Source organism: Physella acuta, unplaced genomic scaffold (assembly GCF_028476545.2).
Source record: "Physella acuta isolate Inbredline_101_S28 unplaced genomic scaffold, ASM2847654v3 ptg001173l, whole genome shotgun sequence".
Lineage (NCBI taxonomy): Eukaryota > Metazoa > Mollusca > Gastropoda > Physidae > Physella > Physella acuta.
Window position 1 is genome coordinate 3,017 of NW_026732690.1, and position 21,180 is coordinate 24,196.

The 21,180-nt window shown below is 37.1% G+C and overlaps 1 protein-coding gene across 1 annotated transcript; it reads left to right on the forward strand.

The window, feature by feature from the left end:
• The first annotated feature begins 307 nt into the window (after window positions 1-307).
• Window positions 308-17,861, forward strand: LOC131956731 (uncharacterized). The gene is made up of 10 exons (XM_059321300.1): window positions 308-402; window positions 726-876; window positions 1,883-2,034; window positions 2,394-2,494; window positions 2,710-2,859; window positions 3,413-5,719; window positions 5,965-14,796; window positions 14,924-15,124; window positions 15,474-15,501; window positions 16,180-17,861. The coding sequence occupies exons 1-9, from the start codon at window positions 330-332 to the stop codon at window positions 15,498-15,500; spliced, it is 11,994 nt and encodes a 3,997-aa protein (XP_059177283.1). The 5' UTR covers window positions 308-329; the 3' UTR covers window position 15,501; window positions 16,180-17,861.
• Window positions 17,862-21,180: the final 3,319 nt, after the last annotated feature.

A 21,180-nucleotide genomic window follows, 5' to 3' on the forward strand; every position in this document is an offset into this window, starting at 1 on the left:
ACGGCTATTAGGGGCAGATAATTTAGTTTGAAACGATTTTAAACTTAGAGGAGGAAACTAAGAGGAGGCTGCTTTCACGTGGGGGGGGGGGGGGTAGTGTTTTTAAGCAAATATTTTCAATGGCAGCATTGGTACTGTCGAATTCACAAATTATAAATTACTGAAAAGTAGAGAAAAAAAAACTAAATAGCGGCGTATGATACGCAGCGGGTCGGCTCGTAATTAATATTCCTTTAATTAGATTCTGGAATAAACTTATCTGTTTGTTTCCTTGGGTTATATGTACTGAATTCTTGCTTTCTTTTCAGAATGCCCTGAATTAGTAAAAAATGTTGGACTCCAGTTCTAGTAACTCAATTCAAGGTTTCAACATCCCAAAAAAGAAAAAGGCACACATTAAAGGTAGGCCTACTAGAAATATACATTTGTTAAATCTCTGGTTGTATTTGGTTATTTTGGGGTTTTTTTTACCTGTTGCACTCTGCCAGACCTCACCTGCATATCATGTGAGAAATGTAGTGTCACTTTCTATCAATGCTTAGTTAGATGTAGCTATATGAGGTGTTATATTCCATTCGACATATTTTGTTATATTTTTAAAAAAACTATTAGCCACACATTTTACATTTCATGGTTAGCCTAATCAAGTTTTTTTTTTCTACCTTCAGTTAATTTTCAAAGTTTTCATGAAGTAGATTCATGAAATTCTTGTTTTTCCTCATCAGATAACCTTCAGCATGTAGATGTGACCAACAGAGATGTGCAAGACCTGATGCGTGATGTTAGAAAACACTACCTGGACACTAATTTCAGCCAGGAATTTGAATTACTAGATGCTTGGATGGTTCACAATGAGGAACTGCAGTCTAAATATGTGTAAGACTTGTTTTTGTCATTGTCTTTTAAAAAAGAGTAATTTTGCACATTATTTCTGTTATGGATTGTTTCACACACAAAAAAAAAGATTTAAATGAAAACAAATGACTAAATGTAAAAGTGAATTTTCTACCACTCTTTTCTTAGTTGCAAGTTCTAAATTAATAAAACAAAAAATTCATTCATTCAAAAGACACAAGTTGCTGTGGAGTTGCCAAACCCTGGTCCAGTACACATTTTGTTGTTGTTTTTCATTATCTCCCTGTTGAATTAAGGATGGGATCTAACCTTTGATGTAAAATGATAAAAGTTTTATTGGCTGAAGTTTACAGTCCATAAAACAAATAGAATGTATTGGTGGGATATTTTTTTTTATTTTTTTATGTGCAGAGTGAAATTAATCATAGGGGTTGTATGTATTTGTTTACTTTATACCAGCCTTGGTTCACTTAGTTCAACCACACCTGATCTAGTTGAGTCTGGGGAGGTCAAAGCAATATAAATAAAATCCTTCTTGTCATTTAAATTTTAAAAATTCAAAGCAAACCAATGGTGACTTCCTCTCCACCTCCCCAGGCTTATGAGATTTTTAACCACAGAGCATATTATACATCTATAAAGTCCTAAGTATAATATGTTTTTTTATATTTTCATAATCCCCTAAATGTAAGCTGTTCAAAATCCTTCTGTCCCCACCTGTACAAAAAAACCATCATGCACAAAATGCGGGCACAGACCATAGGCACTTATCACATTGAATGGCTGTCTAATGTAAGGCCTACTACAAAAAGTCAAACAGCTATTGGCAGACATACCAAATTCCCAAAACGTTAAATCAGAAACCTAATTTACAAGTTGTATTACTGCACTTCTCACATCATAGAGTATTTATTTTAAAAAAGTTATTTCCAAACAGCTGTGTCATTGTATAGTTCAATGCAGCAACACTGATCAAGAGATAAAACATCGTTTAAAATGTTAGAACTGTTTCTTGACATGTTTGCAGTAAAAAGAGAGCAGAAATGAAAGATGCTGGCAGAAGTCCTGCAACTCTATCAGACCAGCTGGGATTTGTATGGCAAACTATACCAGGATTGAACAGAATGGCTATTGCCAAACATGGACTGACTGCTAAGAATTTGGCATTTAACAATCTGGGTAAGATAATCATAATCCTTTGTCAACATTTTTATTGCAACTGCTTGCAGTATTGCTTTATTACATAGTGTAATTACAGCATTTATGATTTTACAGTTTGTTAAGACTATTTGAACCTTATTTTAATAAAGAACAATGGGTAATAGTGTTATTATTTGAATTGAATTTACTTGAGAGGATGGAAGGGTTTAGAAATGGAGCATATTTATTTTTTAAATATTAAAAATGGGGGGAGTGTAGAAAGGCAAGAATATCTGCTATATTCTTGTGGTGCCATTTATGAAACATCTATGGCCATGTATTTGGGAATCAATGTGTTGGCACTGCTATGTAAAAAAAAAGTTATTATTTATTTTCAGGTAAAGGAGACTGCGGTGTCTACCTGAACCGTTACTTTGATGTGGAGGTGAGGCAGAGCTGGGTGTCCAGCCATTCTCCGTCAGAAATATTTATCTTTAAGGTAACTCTTAGTTATTTGTGTTGTTTTTTAGAAAAATATTAGTTTTTAAAAAGGGACAGCTCTTTTTATTCTTTGGAATTCAACTGTGTTCTTTAACTGTAAGACATCACACACTTTAGTGTGATCTATACAGGTATATAAAATATGACTCTTTACATACAAGCGTTAAATTCTAAGATTCTATATTTAACTGACCTATGTTATTTTGATTTCAGTACTTTCCAGGAAAGTGCAAGCAGATCAACACAGTTAACATCAGATGTGAGAATAGTAAGCTAGAACCTACCCCAAACTATGATTCTCATATCAGCAACATCCCACCAAAAATTGATCAGACTGTATTTGTACAGTCAGCAAGATCCATGGTAATTTTTTTTTCCTTCTATCTTGGTGATTGGACCATAAGCTAATTTATCAGAAAATTGCACATTTTATATCAAAGCTTTCATGTAGAATATCTGTTATTTGAAAGCTGCCTAAAGAATGTCATTTTCTAACTTGGCTTTCTCGCTCCGATTCTACCCATCATGAAATAATTTTTCAATGCCTTATCTTCCAGAGCTTGTTACTGTTATAATTGTTTATCAGATTACCCTTAACCTTCTGTTTTAAAGTTATATATTACAATTAATTGTTTTTATATATAAAATATAATCTGTCTTTCTTTATTCTATATATCTGACATTTTATATGTATTATTAGTATTAGGTTTTATAAGTGTATAGAAAAGGTAAGCTGAGATTCAGTGATTAACTTAAAGGTAATCCTGTTTTCTAATTAAGGAAAATAATGGGGGGAAAAACTTGACTAGTTTGGGAACAAAGTACCCAGTTTTCTGGCATTGAAATCACATTTGCTTCTCAGTTCCCTATTTCCAAGTTTTCCAATCTAATTTAGTTGTTTTGAATTTGTTTTTAGATTTATTTATACGAGTACACAGAGGATTGTGTGCCTTCAAAGAACCCCAGACAATGTCTTCCCTTTGCTGTAGTTAGAGTGAGAAAAAATCTACATCCTAAGAGGTGTTTACCTGCCCTGAAACTGGTAACCTCTGATATGACAACAAAATACCTGCCAGCATCCTCTTCGGGCTCGATGGAAAGCTCAACAATCCCAGACAAAGAACCGCCAAAACTTAACAGTGACCCAAAGATTGCTTTAGATAATGTTGCAAGGCTTGAGTCACAAGCTCAAGGCTCAGTTAGGAAAAATATATTGAAAGAAAGTTTACCTGTGAACAGGCAAGAGAAAAAAACTGATTCAGTCAATGACCCACTGCCAAACTCATCATTACCGTCTCAAAAAATTACTTCATCTTCAACTGATAACCACACAATAACAACTGATCTTAGACTTTCAAGGGGTATAGACCCTCAAAAAAAAATTGAGCATTCTGAAAATGCAAAGGATATAACCCAACTTCCCATCCCTAGCCTGTTAGATCCTAGAATTTCCAAACTTCCTGCTAAACCTGAGGAAACAGAAAAAGCATGTGACCCAACTCTACCCAGTGCTGCTAGATTAGATCCTAGACTGGTTAGAAAGTTAAGTACAACTGATCCAAGACTAGTTAAATCATCATGTTCTTCAGATCCCAAGTCTTATCCAGATCCCAGACTAACCAGACAGTTCTCAGATCCCAGATTACAACCTAGAAGCCATCATACAAGTACCAAACCACTGCCACCTGCGCCCCAACATCATGACAGGGTTAAAGCTGACTGCTCCCACCTGCCTCACGGCTCTCACCCACCTCATAGCACCCACCCACCACACAGAAAACATTCACGTGAGAAAGTTGTCAAGAAAAAAATTTCTTTTTCTGAATACAAAAAGCTGAAAGCTAACAGCAACAAGACGGAGGAATGTGCTGGCTCTGACTTAGTTACCACAGATCCACCAGCCTCAATCACTGGGACTAGTTCAGATGCCTCTTCACAATCTCCTGTTTTAGTGACTGATATACCCAAGCCTGCTCCTGTGTTATCATCCCTCTACAAGGCAGATGTTCCCTGTGTTGAAAAAGGGTCTGGGGCTTCTGATCTAAGAGAAAAAGTAATTTATCCTTCAGTATCCAACATTGCTGTAACACATCCTTCAAGCAGTGATGTTTGTAGCTTAAATTCCTCCCCACAAGACTTTGTAAGACTTCCTTTATCTTTGGGCTCAACATCAGTAGATAGAGCAGTGGACAATATTGCCACCAGCCTGAAATATCCAGATGATTACTCAAGGTACCAGTCACCTATGAAAAAGTTGATGCCCCTTCCTGTTTGTAATGATGATGGCACTGTCACTAATGTTCTTAGAGGCTACATAGATGGCACTGTAAAAGCAATTGAACTCTCTTCCAGTGAACTGAATGAGAAAGACAAAACAAGCAGCACAGAAGCAACTTCTTCCAATGCTAGCATCAGTCAGTTGCAGGAAAAATTTTCAAATCATGAATCAACCACCAGTACTTGCCCGGTAGCATTATCTAATGATGTTTTATCTAGAACCAATGTCATTGAAGCAGCATCATCTTCAGCACTCCAGTCACATATCAAACCTAGTGTTTTAAAAAATGTTATTTCATCCAAAACAGTTCCTAACTGTAAACCTATGTGTGATGAAGACCCCAAACAAAAATATATTTCTAAAGATTCTTTCTCAACAAACACCCAAGCAGATCCTGTAGGGAAATCACAGAAATCTGGACATAGTTCACCAAGTGAGGCAGGTAACTCTGCTCCTGCAGGGGACACAACTACAGACATGTTGAAGATGAACAAGTCTGATGCTGAGAGATCAGCTGTCCCCAATGAGAAAGTGAACATGACGGAAGAGTCTGTCAAAATTCTTACAAAAAACCTTCTTTCATCGCTTAAGATGAATACTTCCAAGAAAACAGACACTGACCCTCCTTCACATGCTTCACACACCAAAGAACTGGTGGCGCCAGGTAAAGCTGGGGTTAATAAAAGTGTTGACAGTTTACTGAAAGCACTTCAAAAAGGATGCGTGGTTCAAAAATTTCTTGAGTCTGGTGTTGAATCAGCTCACAGTGATGCAAGCGGCAAGCCACTCCCTGACAGTCCAAGCAATAGTATTGATGAACCAACAGTGGTTGAGAAACCTTACCCTCCAAGTCAATCATTCAGAGAGTTGGGATTCATGACATACATTGGTGCACTTAGTACTCCGGCCTATCAGCCTGATGTTGTTCTTTTAGACCTGCACGAGGTTTGTTTTGTTACTTTTATCTTTAGAGTTGATGTACACGTAATCGTTAGAGTTGCACCAACTTCATGTTTGATGTAATGTAACACACTCTTTATCTTTACAGTTTTAGTACTTTAAGCAAAACTTCAGAGTTCTCGTGAACTTAAGACTTCACATAAACTTTATCTTTATCAAATATTTACATTACAATCCATTTTTATTTACTTATAACTCAGTATTTTTGTAATTTATCAAATCTATTTTAGGCCTCAGAGAACGACTACCATAAGAATAAATGTGAGGAATGCAGTAGACATTTACTTAACGGTGAACTGGGAACTTACAGATCTGTGTTTTATGAGAAAACATCAGAGTCAGAGAGTTTTGATGAGGAAGAAGAACTTGGTAGTGGGGATCATTCCCATTTGTGTGATGTACCATCAGAAACTAGTCGTCTCACTAGTAATGAATCACTTTCATCTCCCAACCATCAGTTAATTAGAAACATACCTCAGCAATCAGATCTTACACATCCAGAGGGTGCATCAGAGGTGGGTTATGGACCAGACCATACCAAAAATAGTCACTCATACTCTTCTCCTGGTCAGTTCTTATCAAAGGCTGACCTAAGGAAAAGTAATCGTTTATCTCCTCGCTCTGAGCTTGCCTCACTCAAACTTGCCATCGATGGACTGTACAATGAGTGCAACCAGAATATGTTATCTAGTGATGATGATGGCCTTTCTTCACCCAAACTCATCATTCATGAAAGCTGCTCTGACCAGTACAGCACACCCAGTAATAATACAAAGCGCACTAGATCAATCAAGGTCACAGACAGCAGCATTGAAACCAGTGATGAGGAAGCATTGCGCAGGAGAAATGTGGTCATGCCAAAGAATCCTGCTAGAATGAAGTTAATTGAACAGTTAGCGCATAAAGTGGCAGAGTTAAAAAGGGCAGAGACTCTGTTAGAGACTGGTACAGGCAGTAAAAGTGTCTGGTCAAGTAGTGATTCGTCTGATGAGGAATCCTACAGCAGGGGCTATTACAGAGACAGCAAGCTCATCCATACTGACACACTCAAGTCTCATCTGGAAAAAAATAAATTAGTGAACACATCAACTCAACCTGAACTAGTGAACATGTCAACCCAACATGAACTAGTGAACACGTCAACCCAACCTGAGCTACTTAATAAATCAACCCAACCTGAACTAGTGAACAACTCAACCCAACATGAACTAGTGAACAACTCAACCCAGCATGAACTAGTAAACAAAGCACCCCAACCTGAACTACTTAATAAATCAACCCAACCTGAACTAGTGAACAACTCAACCCAACATGAACTAGTAAACAAATCAACCCAACCTGAACTAGTAAACAAAGCACCCCAACCTGAACTAGTGAACACGTCAACTCAACCTGAAAAAGTAAACAAAGCAACCCAACCTGAACTAGTGAACAAATCAACCCAACCTGAACTAGTAAACAAAGCACCCCAAGCTGAACTAGTAAACAAAGCAACCCAACCTGAACTAGTGAACACTTCAACCCAACCTCTACTAGTAAACAAATCAACACAACCTGAACTACTTAATAAATCAACACAACCTCAACCAGTAAACAAATCATCAAAGCCTGAACTAGTGAACAAATCAACCCAATCTGACCCAGTGAACAAATCAACCCAGTCTGCGCGAGTAAAAAAAACTGTCCAACTTGAAATAGCTAACAAAGCTATTCAACCTATGCTAGTGAACAAATCATCGCAGTTTGATACATTGAACAAATCATCACAAGTTGTTACAAGCAAGCAGTTACAGGATGACTTGTTGGTATTGACCCCCAGAGGGCGCCAGCAAGATGAAAAGGTTACTTTAGGAAAGTCTTATAAAGGTCAGGCATGCCTTGAAACCAGTGCTACTGTGACAGAAGATATAGTAGAAGCTTCTAGAAAGCTGTCTTTGGTCCCACGGGCAGTACATCAGCTGAGCTGCAGCAATTTGCAGAAACAAAGTTTGATCAACAGTACCCATGCTTTTGGGAAATCTCATCAGAGTGCTGCACATTACTCGCAAGTACACCAACAGGCCATAGGGAAATCTGATACAAATGCTACATCATACCTGCATGTACACCAACAGGCCATAGGGAAATCTGATACAAATGCTACATCATACCTGCATGTACACCAACAGGCCATAGGGAAATCTGATACAAATGTTACACCATACCTGCAAGTACACCAACAGGCCATAGGGAAATCTGATACAAATGCTACACCATACCTGCAAGTACACCAACAGGCCATAGGGAAATCTGATACAAATGCTACACCATACCTGCAAGTACACCAACAGATCATTGGGAAATCTGATACAAATGCTACACCATCCTTGGAAGCTTGTAAAATCCCAGAAAACAGAAGCCACATGCCCTTATCAAACAGTCTAAATGAGAAAATGGCTTTGGGAATCAAAGAGCCTGGTAGTTGTACATATTCTGAGAAAGATGTTACAGATTTAGTAGAAAACCAAACACCAATGCATTCGCTACTTCAAACCAGCAATGCCCCTTGGAAGAACTTAAATTCTGTAACAACTACAGAAAAATGGAAGCTGTTCAAAAGTTACAATGAGGCAAATAAAAAACTTGCAAGGCTAGCAGGGCTTGAAAGTCAACATTCAAAGTTACTAGAACCAACAGCCAATGTTGAGGACTTGAAGAAAATTCTGGAAAATGTTCGAACACAGACAATGATTGGGAAAAGTGGCTTGAACACTTACACTAAGGAAAGTCCTTTGAATACAAAAAGTCCTCTTTTTAATATTCCTTATGATAGGACATCAGATAGGACTCCTACTACTTACACAATAGGGTCTGGAATTCCCAATAGTGAAGGGTTGGCCCAGAGTTTTAGTTTCAGTCAAAATAAAACAGCAGTGTACCAGGCTAGTCGTCAGTCAGTTGACTCCGCTCAGATATTAAGTCAGACAAGGCATCCTTCCCTATCCCTCAGCAACTCTCTACTGCCACCCGTTTCTATTGCTATACCAGTAGAAAACAAGAAGAGTCTCCATGACCTCTACTCACCATCAAGTCCAACTGATGTCCTAGGTGTGGATGAGAAGCCTGGGTCCCGGCCAGCTTGTTCATGTGTTGGTCTAGTAGAGCCCTATGGGGACATGGATTACAGACAAAAGTGTCTAGTTCATCCCAGTTCTGTAGATCAGGATTACAGACAAAAGTGTCTTGTACATCCCAATTCTGTAGATCAGGATTACAGACAAAAGTGTCTTGTACATCCCAATTCTGTAGATCAGGAACAAACATTTGATTGGGGAAACCCTAGTAATAGAAATGTACACGAAAACCAGGGTGAATTACTAAATTCTTATACATTGTTACCAAGCAATAATCTTGAAACGTCTAGACTGTATAATTATCCAGACAATTATGCACAGTATGACCTCTCAAGATTTAATCCTGAGTCTAATTATAATAACAATCAAGCATTTGTGTCATTACCAACCAATGTATTACCTGAGCAAATGTCCCTTTATTCTACACATAGCATTCCATGTGACACAGACAACAGATACCCCGCCCATCACTTGATTTCCATACACGTTCATACTTGTTCAGCTCCAACTACTTCCAACCCAATAGCATGGCAGGATGGCTACAAACCAACGGACAAACCAAAAGAATATGTGCAGCTCAACAAAAGAGAAATGCCTGAGATTGAGCCAAGCCACGCTGTTGCTAAACCTAAGGTCCATCACCAGGCAGCAGAGATTCCAGCCTCGCATGCCAGTAGTTCTAGCGGTATACTAGGACTAGATCTATTCTCTTCTAAAACACAGACACTTTCTGAACTTAATTCTAACCTTCATTCAAAAGTGAACAGTAGTGGGAATAAGCCTTCCCCAAGCACTGAACATTCTGTGTTAAAAACTGCTGAAAGCTCAACAAACATGCTTGATTTAGAGCTGAGCAGCACACTGTCCAATACTGTAAGAGAATGTAAACATGAAGACACTCATGGCATGACGACAGATAAAAATACATCTGGCAATAAAATTGTACAATATGAGGATTCTGATGATGACCTAGTAGGAGAACCACTTCCTATAATTAAAAGAGACAAACATATTTCCATTAAGATTTCTTCTAAAACACTGAATCCCAAGCCAGCAGCAGTCCTCCCTCAAGATAAAGCTCACTCCCAAGCAGTAGCAGACTGTAGTAATGAACATGTTCATCATAATAAACCTTGTAGTACTGTTGAACCAAGTGATACAGATGAGCTCATTAGCACGAGGGAACATCAAGCAGTTGATGGGGAAAGAGATGAGGGGAAGATGAATCTATATTTGGAGCACATTTCTATGAAGATTAAAGAAGCTGCTCAAGCCCCTAAGGTCTCACACGACTCCAAGAGTTGCCCTCCTGCCTTAAATATCCTGGAAAAGGCGCTAGAAATAGCTAAAAAGAAACATGCACTTAGCCACCAAACCACAGAGGGGGATGCAAGTTTTGACTCTCTGGAGAAGCTTGCCAAAATAATTAGTACCAAACTTCTACAAGCAGACATATCTTCACCAGTCTTACCCCATAGCAATAAGAACATTTCTCCTGTGAGTAACAATGCGCCTTTCATCAAAGAAGAAATTGGCTCACCATCTGTCCTAACAGATCCTTCCCAGCAGCCTGGATGCAATGTGAAGTACCCAGAACACAGGCACACAGAGGAGGTGATAGACCAGGCCTTGACTAAGAAAGCTGCAGGAATTAAAAAACCAAAACAGAAGAAACTAAAGGAAAATTCTTCTTGCAGATCTGTGAGTAGTTCTTCTGAATCAGCTGAAACAGAACATTCCAGAAGTGAATCCATTTCATCAGATAGTTCCGTAACATCCAGTAAACACAGTAAAAAAAAGAAGCGCAAGTCAGACAAAGCAAGAAGGCATTCCAGACAAATTACTCGATCAGCTAGCAGGTCCCCAAGCCAAAGTAGCAGCTCCAGATCAGCCAGCAGGTCACCCAGAAGAATTCGCGCCCGTAGTAAATCACCCAGAAAAAAAAATCGCAGGCATAAATCAACCAGCAGATCACCTGCCACATCCTTGACCTTGACAAGATCAACCAGAAGCAGATCAATAGGCAGTTTTTCAGACAGGACCTTGTTATCTTCACCAAGTACTTCCAGAGGGAGATCTCAGAAAAACAAGTCTCACAATAAAGCTAAATCAGGTTCCCCTTGTGAGAAGAGAAAGAAGTCTTATTCTCCAAAAAGAAAAAAGAAACATTCCTCTGACCATAAATCTTTGTCTTCAGATAGAAAAAGTCGTAATAAATCTAAGAGGAAGATAAAAGGAAAATCTTTACAAAGAAAGTCACATTTATCCTCATCTAAAAATAGCCGTCGTTATTCTAGTATCAAATCATCAAAAATTAAAAAGACTCCCAGGAAAAGTTTAGATGATGCTTCGTCCTTGGTTTCTGATTCTTTAGGTTCATCTTCAATTAAAAAACGAAAAGTAAAACGCAAAAGGAAAAAAGTTAAAAAAGCGTATGATGTTGAGGATGAAACCAAGAGTAAAAAATCTATTGAAAGTACTGTTTCTGAATCTTTAGATGTTCCTTCATCTTCAAACAAAAAACGACAAGTAAAACACTTTATTAAAAAAGTTGAAGAAGCTTGTAATGATCATGATGCAAATAGTAAAAAATCTCTTGAAAGCACTGTGTCTGATTCTTATGATTCTCATTCATCTTCAACCAACATTCTTAAACTCAAAAAGAAATTTAAAAAACCTAGTGATGTTGAAGATGTAACAAATAGTAAAAAGCCAGTAGAAAATACTGTCTCCAGCATCCAGGTGTTACCAAAGGTGCCAACCCCTCAAGTCAGCCCTGCAGCCAGTACTCCAAACAAAGTTTATCTTTCAGATGTACCAATGGAAGCTCTTTCATTTGCTAGAGAAAAAATTCTCAGTGAGATTAATCGACTTTGTGAAGATACTGAAAAAGAACTTTCATGTTCTACCAAATTGAGTGAAACAGAGTCAAAACTAGTTCCTAATAAAATTGAACTAGAAGATGGAGAAATTTCAGATGGCTCTGTCGTCTTAGTGACAAGCAGTGATGCTCTGGAAGTCATTTCCGATGAGGACTTCTCTGTCACAGCTATCCATGATCAGGAAAAGACAAGTCTTGTTCACTCTAAGGGGGAGAATAAGGGGGAGAAAAGTAAAGGAAAACTTATCTCTGAAGATTCCAAAGTCCGCAGCTCTAAAGGTAATGTTGTATCACACAGCACTGTGAATCCAAGTGTCAGTCCTGAGTTAGCATCTGATCCATATGTTAGACAGGTTGAACCCAAAGTAAAAGAGGTTATTTACATCAAATCTGACAGCGAGGATGATGACCATCCACTGTATTGGGATGCCAATAAGAAAAAACAGTTTTACAGCAAAGCAGTGAGGCAAACTGCTGAGCAGACCAATACAGAGATGAACTGTGCTGAAAACCTACCTAGCCCACAAAAAGCTCCCAGTAAAGTGGGAGAGGTTGATGAGGCTTTACAATGTTTGAGTAACAAAGAGAAACCAACAGCCACTGTAACCCCTGAATTGGCTGATATACCCAAGCTTGGGCCTGTTGTGGATCATAGCCAATCGTGGCAAACCTGGGCAAATAATATATCATTGGCTGTGGTGGATCATAAAAAGGATAAGAAAGAAGCCAATGAGGTATCCCTTCTAAACAAACTACCTGTGAAAAATATTAGAATTAAAATTGACAATGACCAGAGGTTGTTTCAAGGAAATCTCTCTGTTGTTGTTAGCCAAGCACCAGCTGTATGTGAACAGAAGGAAGAACCTCTAGAAGATTCTGTAGACAGGTTAATAAATAAGGAAAAAGCAGTTGAGATAAAAAAAGAAGGTACTGATCCATATGATAGTGATTTGGTCAGGAGTCTCGCTAAAAAAGAAGGTCCTGATGTAAGTGATGAGTCTGTTAGACCAAGTAAGATGGACAATTCTGGGAAGAGAAAAAATGATGAGCCAGACAGGGATTCTGTCAAATGCAAACGTGTAAGCAGAAGACGGACCTCTTCTCCTGATGACCGCCGATCTTCACATTCTTCTCACAGGTCTCCTTCTTCTCACAGGTCTCCTTCTTCTCACAGGTCTCATTCTTCTCACAGGTCTCATTCTTCTCGCAGATCTCATTCTAGAAGTTCATCCAGGCACAGGTATAGAACTAAAAGATATTCAAAAGAAAGATCTCCTACTTTCAGACAAAGGAGTAGATCACCATACAAAAGTTATTATCGTAAGAGATCTAGGTCTCCAAAAACTGGATACCGGAGAACAAGTCGTAGCCCTGACAGGAAGAAACCGTACTTGTCAAGGCGCAGTAGATGGGACTCTATCTCACCGGACAGATATGGCAAAAAGTATTTGGGACGCAGTCCTAGTGCAGATAGAGACCGGTATGGTAAATCTCCATATAGGGACTCACGCTCTCCAGAGAGGTACAGAAAGTCTCCTGAACCATGGAGTCTCTACAGAAATTTCCGAGGCAGAAAAGAAACATCTCCAGTAAAACAAAAAGCCCAGCATCCACTAGATGCCTTAATAAATGAAGTTACAAAGAAGACTAATTCACAAAGATTTGAGGACAAAAATTCTAGCAGTGAAAATCAAACACAAAGCAGACAAGACACAACAGGTAAACAAACAGCGGAACACCCACTAGATTTATTATTAAAGAAGGCTAAAAATAAAATAGTAACCCCACGCAGATATTGCAAAAGCTTCAGATTAGATAATAAAACTCAAACAGAAAGAAGACAAAAAATACAGATTGAACCCAGTGGCAGTAGGGATGTGCTGAACTCGCCATCGGGAAAACAAAAGGCAGAACACCCATTAGATACCTTGATTAATGATGCATCTAAGAGTGCAGTCAGTTCCTCCACTTCTGATTCTCAAAAACATGACAACAAAAATCCCAGCTTTGAAATGAAACCTGAAACAAGCTCAAAAATTGTTGGACAAGAGTGGTCTAATTTACTATCAAAACCAGAAAAAATGGAGGAGATAAATTACAACATGAATTACAATGTTCCATGTGTCAAGCAAAGTTATGAACAGTTGCTGCATAATAAACCACAAACTACCCGGCATTTCTTAGATGTGACAGTCAAAATGTTGATCTTCTCAGAATTTGGTTTAATTTGTTCTGATGAGTTATCTTCTATACTTCCTTACCCTTTAGATACTGTCATTAATAGCCCAGCCTTAACTGAAGCGGAGAGCAAGCAAATTGTTACCAGGACAATCTTGACATGTATCTCTCACCTTGATATCCCAGTGTATGACATACCATCTAGAGCTTTGGAAGTAAAGGAAGATTTCAGAACCACTTTTGCCAAAGATTTTCAGTATTGCACAGACTCCCAGGTGCTTTTGGAGGTCAATGTGATCAAAAAGTGTGAAAGTATCTTGGACCAAGTGGCAGAGCGAACAGTTTTTAGAGAAGCCATGCACGAGCAGCATTTGAGGCAGTTAGAGATCGTGGAGTCTATGAAAAGGATAGAGAGTTCAGACCAAGATGAAACATATAAAAAGGAAAAGATTTCAGCACTGATGTCTGAGTACGATGAACTCAACTTGAGCATACAGCAAAATGCAATGACTAACTCTGACTCATACTCGAGGTGTGAACCAGATTTGCCTGAAGAACTCAGGGTCCCAACTAGAGGCTTTACTTTCACAATGCCTTACCAGATTGGAGATGAAGATTACACAGAGGACTTGAAGAAGTGTCTGGAGGAAATAGCAGGAGAAATCATCGAGTTTTATAAAAATGTTAATTTCGGTTGCCCACACTACCCAGTACCAAAGCTTTTGCTTCTAGAGGAAGAGAAAGATAAATGGTATACAAAAGGTGAATGCTTCCAGATTTTAAATAAATCTTTGCCACAGAAAGTTTTTAAACGTCTGCTACAGCTAAGGTATCAGTTAGAAACCTTTAGCGACCCAGAGCTGCCAGAATGCAAGGCAAAAATTCAAGAGGTGAGTGATTGCTTTACTTTAAAGTTCAAATTTTTTTAATACCAACATGTGTTGACTATTGTTTTATAGCTTATTATCTTTTGTTTTATAGGATCATTTGCATAACGCTTATCATATTTAATTTCAGCGTTCTTCCCTACTCAAGTGTCATGTTGGGAATATTGTTTGGAAAAAAATCCGTAAAGTAGAAACCTTGTATAACTCATATCAAAAATGCTGCAACTTCATAAGGCATGTGATAGGCTCAAGGGGCATGGATAAGATGCCAGTTCTACAATCATCTTTACATGCTGTTAAGAGACATCTGAATTTGTTGAAGAGGGAAATTGTAAGTCACCGTTTATAATCTATCAAATCACAATTGCCAAGGTCATTTTGGTTTGGTTTACTAGTTAAATAGCTTACACTACATACCCTTGTATTTTATAGTCAAATAAATGTTTTCCTTTTCCTTGTAAATGATCTAGCGTTTATGACTATTGTCGTGGGGACAAAACAAGCATAGAAAAGCTGATTTCTTGTAATAATTAAATGTTTACTCATAATTAGGTGCAAATGATATTGCTACTGATTAGGACTGATAGCTTTCAAGCCAGCATGAGAACATTATTCTTTATCTGTTAAAATAACATTTGATTGAAATTTTTTTAAACTATATAAACTTTGTTTTATTTCAGGAAAACCCCAGCTTTGAAGAATTCTAAGGTAAGATATAAAAGCATTATTTCTAAAAATAGTTTTAAAAAAAATACATATATTGTAATATTGGAGGGGATTTCCTCCAACATAGTTATCATAGCAGTTAACACACTATATGACCAGCTGACTCCTTCATCTTGCTCTTTCTTTCTGGATTATTGCATAGCCGTGAACACCCAAGAACATCTGCAAAACAACATTTGTTTGATTTTTGGATTTTTCTCTCCTAGATGGGCTGTTGTCCCTATCTAATGAGCTCTTCAGCCTGGGAGTCCAAACTAAGGCATTTCTGGTTAGCAGTTGTGCACTCTCTCACCCAACCATGCAGTCTCCCATTTAAAAAATAAATAAACTTGATTTTGCATACTCCCACTTAAGTCCTTTAAAGGACACAAACATTTCAAAGAAAATGTTTCAATTGTAATGCACCTCAAGTGGAATTCTGTAGCACTAACAATGTAAAAAGTGGATGTGTGTAATGACATTGCAATGCCACATTTACTCAAAAGAGAAATCTGCCAAATGTCAAGGTTTCTATTTAGTGAAATGAAATAACAGCTGAAAGAGAAAAACATTATGCTTCATTCTGTTTTCTTTTGTACTAGCTTTATTCAATTTTTATATTAATCTGTGACATTTGTTTAAAAGAACATTACTTTATTAACATTACACTTCTTGTTTCAGGTACCAATCTCTCACATCTTTCAAGCACATCAACTTGAGAGAATTTGATCTCCATGTCATCTGCATTTATCTACAGAGAGATTTAAAAAATATTCAAGTGTAGTGTAGCCTACTCATGTCTTTCTAGGGTTAATAATAATGCTATCAAGGTCTACAAAATACTACAGGGGAAGCTTAGAGGATAAATGTGTGGTGTGCCAAGACAAAGGTTTGAGAACCATTTGCCAAAAATGTGTACACAATCATTACATCTTTAATCATTGTTTCATTCTGTCTCTAATTATGTATATATAATTAAACACTTTATTGATGTTTCAACTTAATTATTGAGTGAAGAATCGCTGAAAATAATTGCTGTATATAATGTAAATTACACTAAAAAACATCCACCTTTGATATCATTTTTATGCTTGTTGTATAATAGATTTTTAAAAATTCAAAGCGGCATTGCTTTAACTTTTTTTATACACCTTTGTTTTGCCATTTCATGTTCTAACAGGAACAAATAGAAAGTATTAGTTATATCATGTACTTATTTTGTTTCACTAAGTTCACTTAGAAAAATTTATGTGAAAGAAGCAAATGCAGTAGGCTGTTTGTTTACATTTCAAAATTATTTCTCATATTTGTTTTTATGATTAATGACAAATGTCATCAATATGTTATAGACCACTTATTTAATTGTGCTTACTGTAATTACAGTATTTATAGTTATAGTGCTTAAGTACACATTAAGAAGACTGAAGAAATGTGTGGTTTGAACTAGCTTTTGATGGGGAAAAATTTAGGCAATTAAAATGCATTAACTTCAAACAATTATTTATGACTTAGAACATGACTCCATGTAATATACAGTATTTATAGGGCAACTTACATAAAATAAAATTTATTAAGCTCAAGTTTGTGAGGATAGTCAAGAGCACAACATGTGTAAATATATTTTACTGCCAGTCTTTATAGGCAGGCTCATTACAAACCATGTGCATCTGATCAAAGGTAAAAGCTGCATTTTTTTTTTAAAGTCACTAGACTAAGACTAAATACTAAATGGTGGGAATATTTATTTTCACTTCCTTTTTGCAGAGAAGTAAGAAAACAATATTCACTAGTGTAGGGAATTTTATACATCATGTTTTCCGGCATTGAAAAAATATCCTGTTTTTTTTTCAGGTGGTCTGTTACATCTTTGTGTTTGATTCTTCTTCTGTGTGGTCTTTTTTCAATCCACACTTCATGTATCCATGTATGTTATTAAAAAAATGCATTTAGGATAAGGTCACAAAATGTGAAAAGATGTGTACACTTAATCTTTTAAAGATAAAATGTGCCTTTCATTTTACTAAATTGTACTAAAAATATTATCAAAATGTTAAAAAATCCCACCATAATGTGTTAAGGAATTGATAGTTGTTTTGAATTATCATCGAAAAATATTTTGTTGGTTTTTGTACATAATTTATTTGATGAATGGGCATTGTTTTGAATTCAATTTCTGTAAAGGGCATTGCATTTTTATACAGTTTTTTTCATATGGAAAAATAAAATTGTTCTGTTTTGTATTTTGATAATTTTTATAGTTGTTTTATGCATTCATTATTTTAATGTGCATTGGAGAATGAAATTGTCAGAGAGGATGCCTCTTTATCAGGATGTATTATTATTATTATTAATACAAAATTTTAAGATACCTTGAGTGTCTAATTTGTTTTGTACTCAATAATTATTCTTCTTAATTTTATTTTTTCATTTTATTACACTAACTTACAAAGATATTTACAAGTTTTAACAACTTTTAAATTACTGGTGATATTAGGTTGAAAGAAAAACATCGGCTTTGTTTTTTTTTGTTTTTTTTTTTTTTTTTCATTTTAATTTAATTTTACATCAACATGGCATTTTATTCATTTCCATACAGTTTATGGACAAATTTATTTAAATCCTAATCATATGCACTTTTCAATGGAAACTTACTGGAAACAGACATTATCTATTGATCAACAGCAATCAGCTTACAGTTCAAAAAAACATTTCTGAAACTGGCAGTTACAACCAGAACCATGTGGAACTCAAAAATAAAGATAATATACATTAAATAAGCATTATATGGTAGTCGAGGGGTAGGTTGCTCAACTGCTAGCCCGAAGGTCTTGAGTTCAGATCTCAGGACTCTACTGCAGGACATGTGAGTCCACCAAGTACATGACTCTGGGGAAAGTTAAATCAGCTGGGCATAGAGCCGACCACACCATCCATTCATATGCTGAGATCTAGAAACAGGAACTGTTCTTCATTTGCTTACATGGATCACTAGGTCTGACAGGGTAACTTCACTTTTTTATAAATGTTTTACACTTATTTAAAAATTTACAGCAAAGAGTCTTGTGCTTGGCAGTGTTATATTGTTAGTTCACTGTATTAAGGTCGTTATTGATACTCATGCAACGTAATTAGACCTTATTAATATTAGGAACAGCAAAACATTTCCTCGGGCCCCTTTGAACAAAATCTAATGTTCATTGTAAACAAAATAAATTTAAAATGTGGGTAAAAAATAAACATATGAGGCATATGTAAACAATAGTTAATTAATAATATAGAGAATATCGACTGCTTTCCAACTGAAGAGTGTTGGTACAATATAGCTTTGGAAAGCTGTGATCATTATTCAAGTATATAAGTATAAATATTATTGATGTGTAAAGGTAAGGTTAAAAAATTCAACCTGAGGTAGCAACAATGAAAAAGTTCATTTTGAAGACAAGTTTGTTTTTTAAAACAATGATATAGGCCTAAATAAGCATATTAAAAATATTTAACAGCCAAGTTAAATAAAAAGTAACATTGACAAATACTTATAATAAAATTTCTAATATGATGGCATAAGTGACTAGTCTGTAGCAACATATAGGCCTGTTATTGTCAGTTGCATAAATTAAAGTATTTAGGCTCTAGTCTAGAATTAAAAGTCAAGTATTGTTAATGTATACACAATCAATTTGTATATAGATCTAATATACAAGACTAGAGTCTATACAGGCCTATAAGATCGGGATCAAATTTATTTATAAATTATATCACATTATTCACAAATTGTACCTGCTAAAATGCAAAAAAGTACACATGTAGTTCTAGATTAGTAATAATAAATTATATATTAATAATAATATCTAAGGGGTCGTCCATAAATGACGGCACACTCGTAGGGGGGATCCGTAATTTTGTGACGGTGTGTGATGTGGGGGGGGGGGGGGGGTTCAGATGGTGTGACGTCACTTTTTGAGAAAAAATTTGAGAAAAAGGGTTTTAGCCGTTATTTCGCGTTTTAAAAACGGTTTTAATAAATTGTAATAGGAATCAGAGGCGTAGCGACCCTTCCCGGCGCCCGGGGACATACTTTCAATTTGGCGCCCCCTTGGGAGCAAATTTTCGATTTGCACCCCCCCCCCCCCTCGAACTTTTCATTTGCACCCCCCCTCAAACTTTCGATTTGCACCCCCCCTCGAACTTTTCATTTGCACCCCCCCCTCAAACTTTCGATTTGCACCCCCCCCCCCCTCAAACTTTCAATTTGGCGCCCCCCCCCCCTAAGGTCGGCGCCCCCCCCCCCCCCCCTCGCTACGCTACTGATAGGAATTGATCAAAATACTCTATCAAGATTTGGAAAAATATCGATGCTTCAAGAAAAATTCAACAGCAAATTTGAGTGGGGGGGGGGTGTAGGCTGAGGTGTGACGTCATTTTAGGGGGGTCTGACTTTTTGTGATGGGGGGAGGAGGTAAAAATCGTCATTTATGGATGACCCCTAAATAGTAAATATTTTTTAGTTCAACCTCTTCGCCAGCACTCCATAAAGATGAGCATGAGCAACAATAAATTTAATTAATTACTAATTTCTAGGGTAAAGGAGGGCGTTAAGAGCCACACTTTTTAGCACCTGTACATTTTTAAAGATTTCTACTAATCTAAGAATTTTTTAGTATTGAAAATATGGCAAAATTATTCTAACATTTCTTACACAATATAAAAATAATAACAAATTGTATTAAATATACTTTAAATGGGTTTAATTGAACATTTATTGTCACACCCCCAAAATCAGCATTTGGGGTGAAAGGAGCCAGGCGATGGGGCAATAAGTATTATCTCCTAGTTTAGACTACCACCGCAATAAAAATAATTAATTTCTAACCCCAAAATAGTTAATGCTGTGTACACACACTTTAACTGATACTAGCTATCACTAGGCCCCAATGGGCCCAGTCTACAATTGATACAATTGCAGGTGTACATAGGGTCTAAGCCCTAAAGTCTAGTAGTTTGCAGTAGGCACATTAGTATGCCTAGTGTGTAGCTAGTATACTAGTGTGTAGCTGTCCAGAGTTAACATTCTTGTATGTAAAAACGGGTGGTACTAACTAATCTGCCCTAATGCTTTCCCCTGATAAGCCATATGTGCTATACATTACATAACATGACATGGAGGTGAGAAATGTTGAGGGGAGAGCAGTTGTACTGGTTTCCCCTTTGTTCTCCTTGCTGGACCCTGAGGGCCATAAATTACATAAGGAGATGCTATCTCTGGTAGGGTGAGATCTAAGAACTAACTCCATGCTACCTACAAAGAGATAAGTTTTATGGTGGGTTAGATACAGGTGGGGGCTGGGTATCATTGGGGTGAGAAATTGTGAGGGGAGAGCAGTGGTACTGGTTTCCCCTTTGTTCTCCTTGCTGGACCCTGAGGGCCATAAATTACATAAGGAGATGCTATCTCTGGTTGGCTGAGATCTAAGAACTTAGTCCATGTTACCTACAAAGAGATTAGTTTTATGGTGGGTTAGATACAGGTGGGGGCTGGGTATCATGGGGGTGAGAAATTGTGAGGGGAGAGCAGTGGTACTGATTCCTCTTTGGTCTCCACCCTGCTAGACCATGAAGGTCATATATTACATAACATGCCACCCCAGATTGTCTGAGATCTGTGACTGTAATCCATGTTACCTA

Bases quoted from the DNA above. Each gene is read 5' to 3' on its own strand.
- LOC131956731 (XM_059321300.1), top strand. From the start codon at position 330: ATGTTGGACTCCAGTTCTAGTAACTCAATTCAAGGTTTCAACATCCCA. The intron at 877-1,882 runs GTAAGACTTGTT...ACATGTTTGCAG, and splicing joins GAACTGCAGTCTAAATATGT to TAAAAAGAGAGCAGAAATGA. The intron at 5,720-5,964 runs GTTTGTTTTGTT...AATCTATTTTAG, and splicing joins TTCTTTTAGACCTGCACGAG to GCCTCAGAGAACGACTACCA.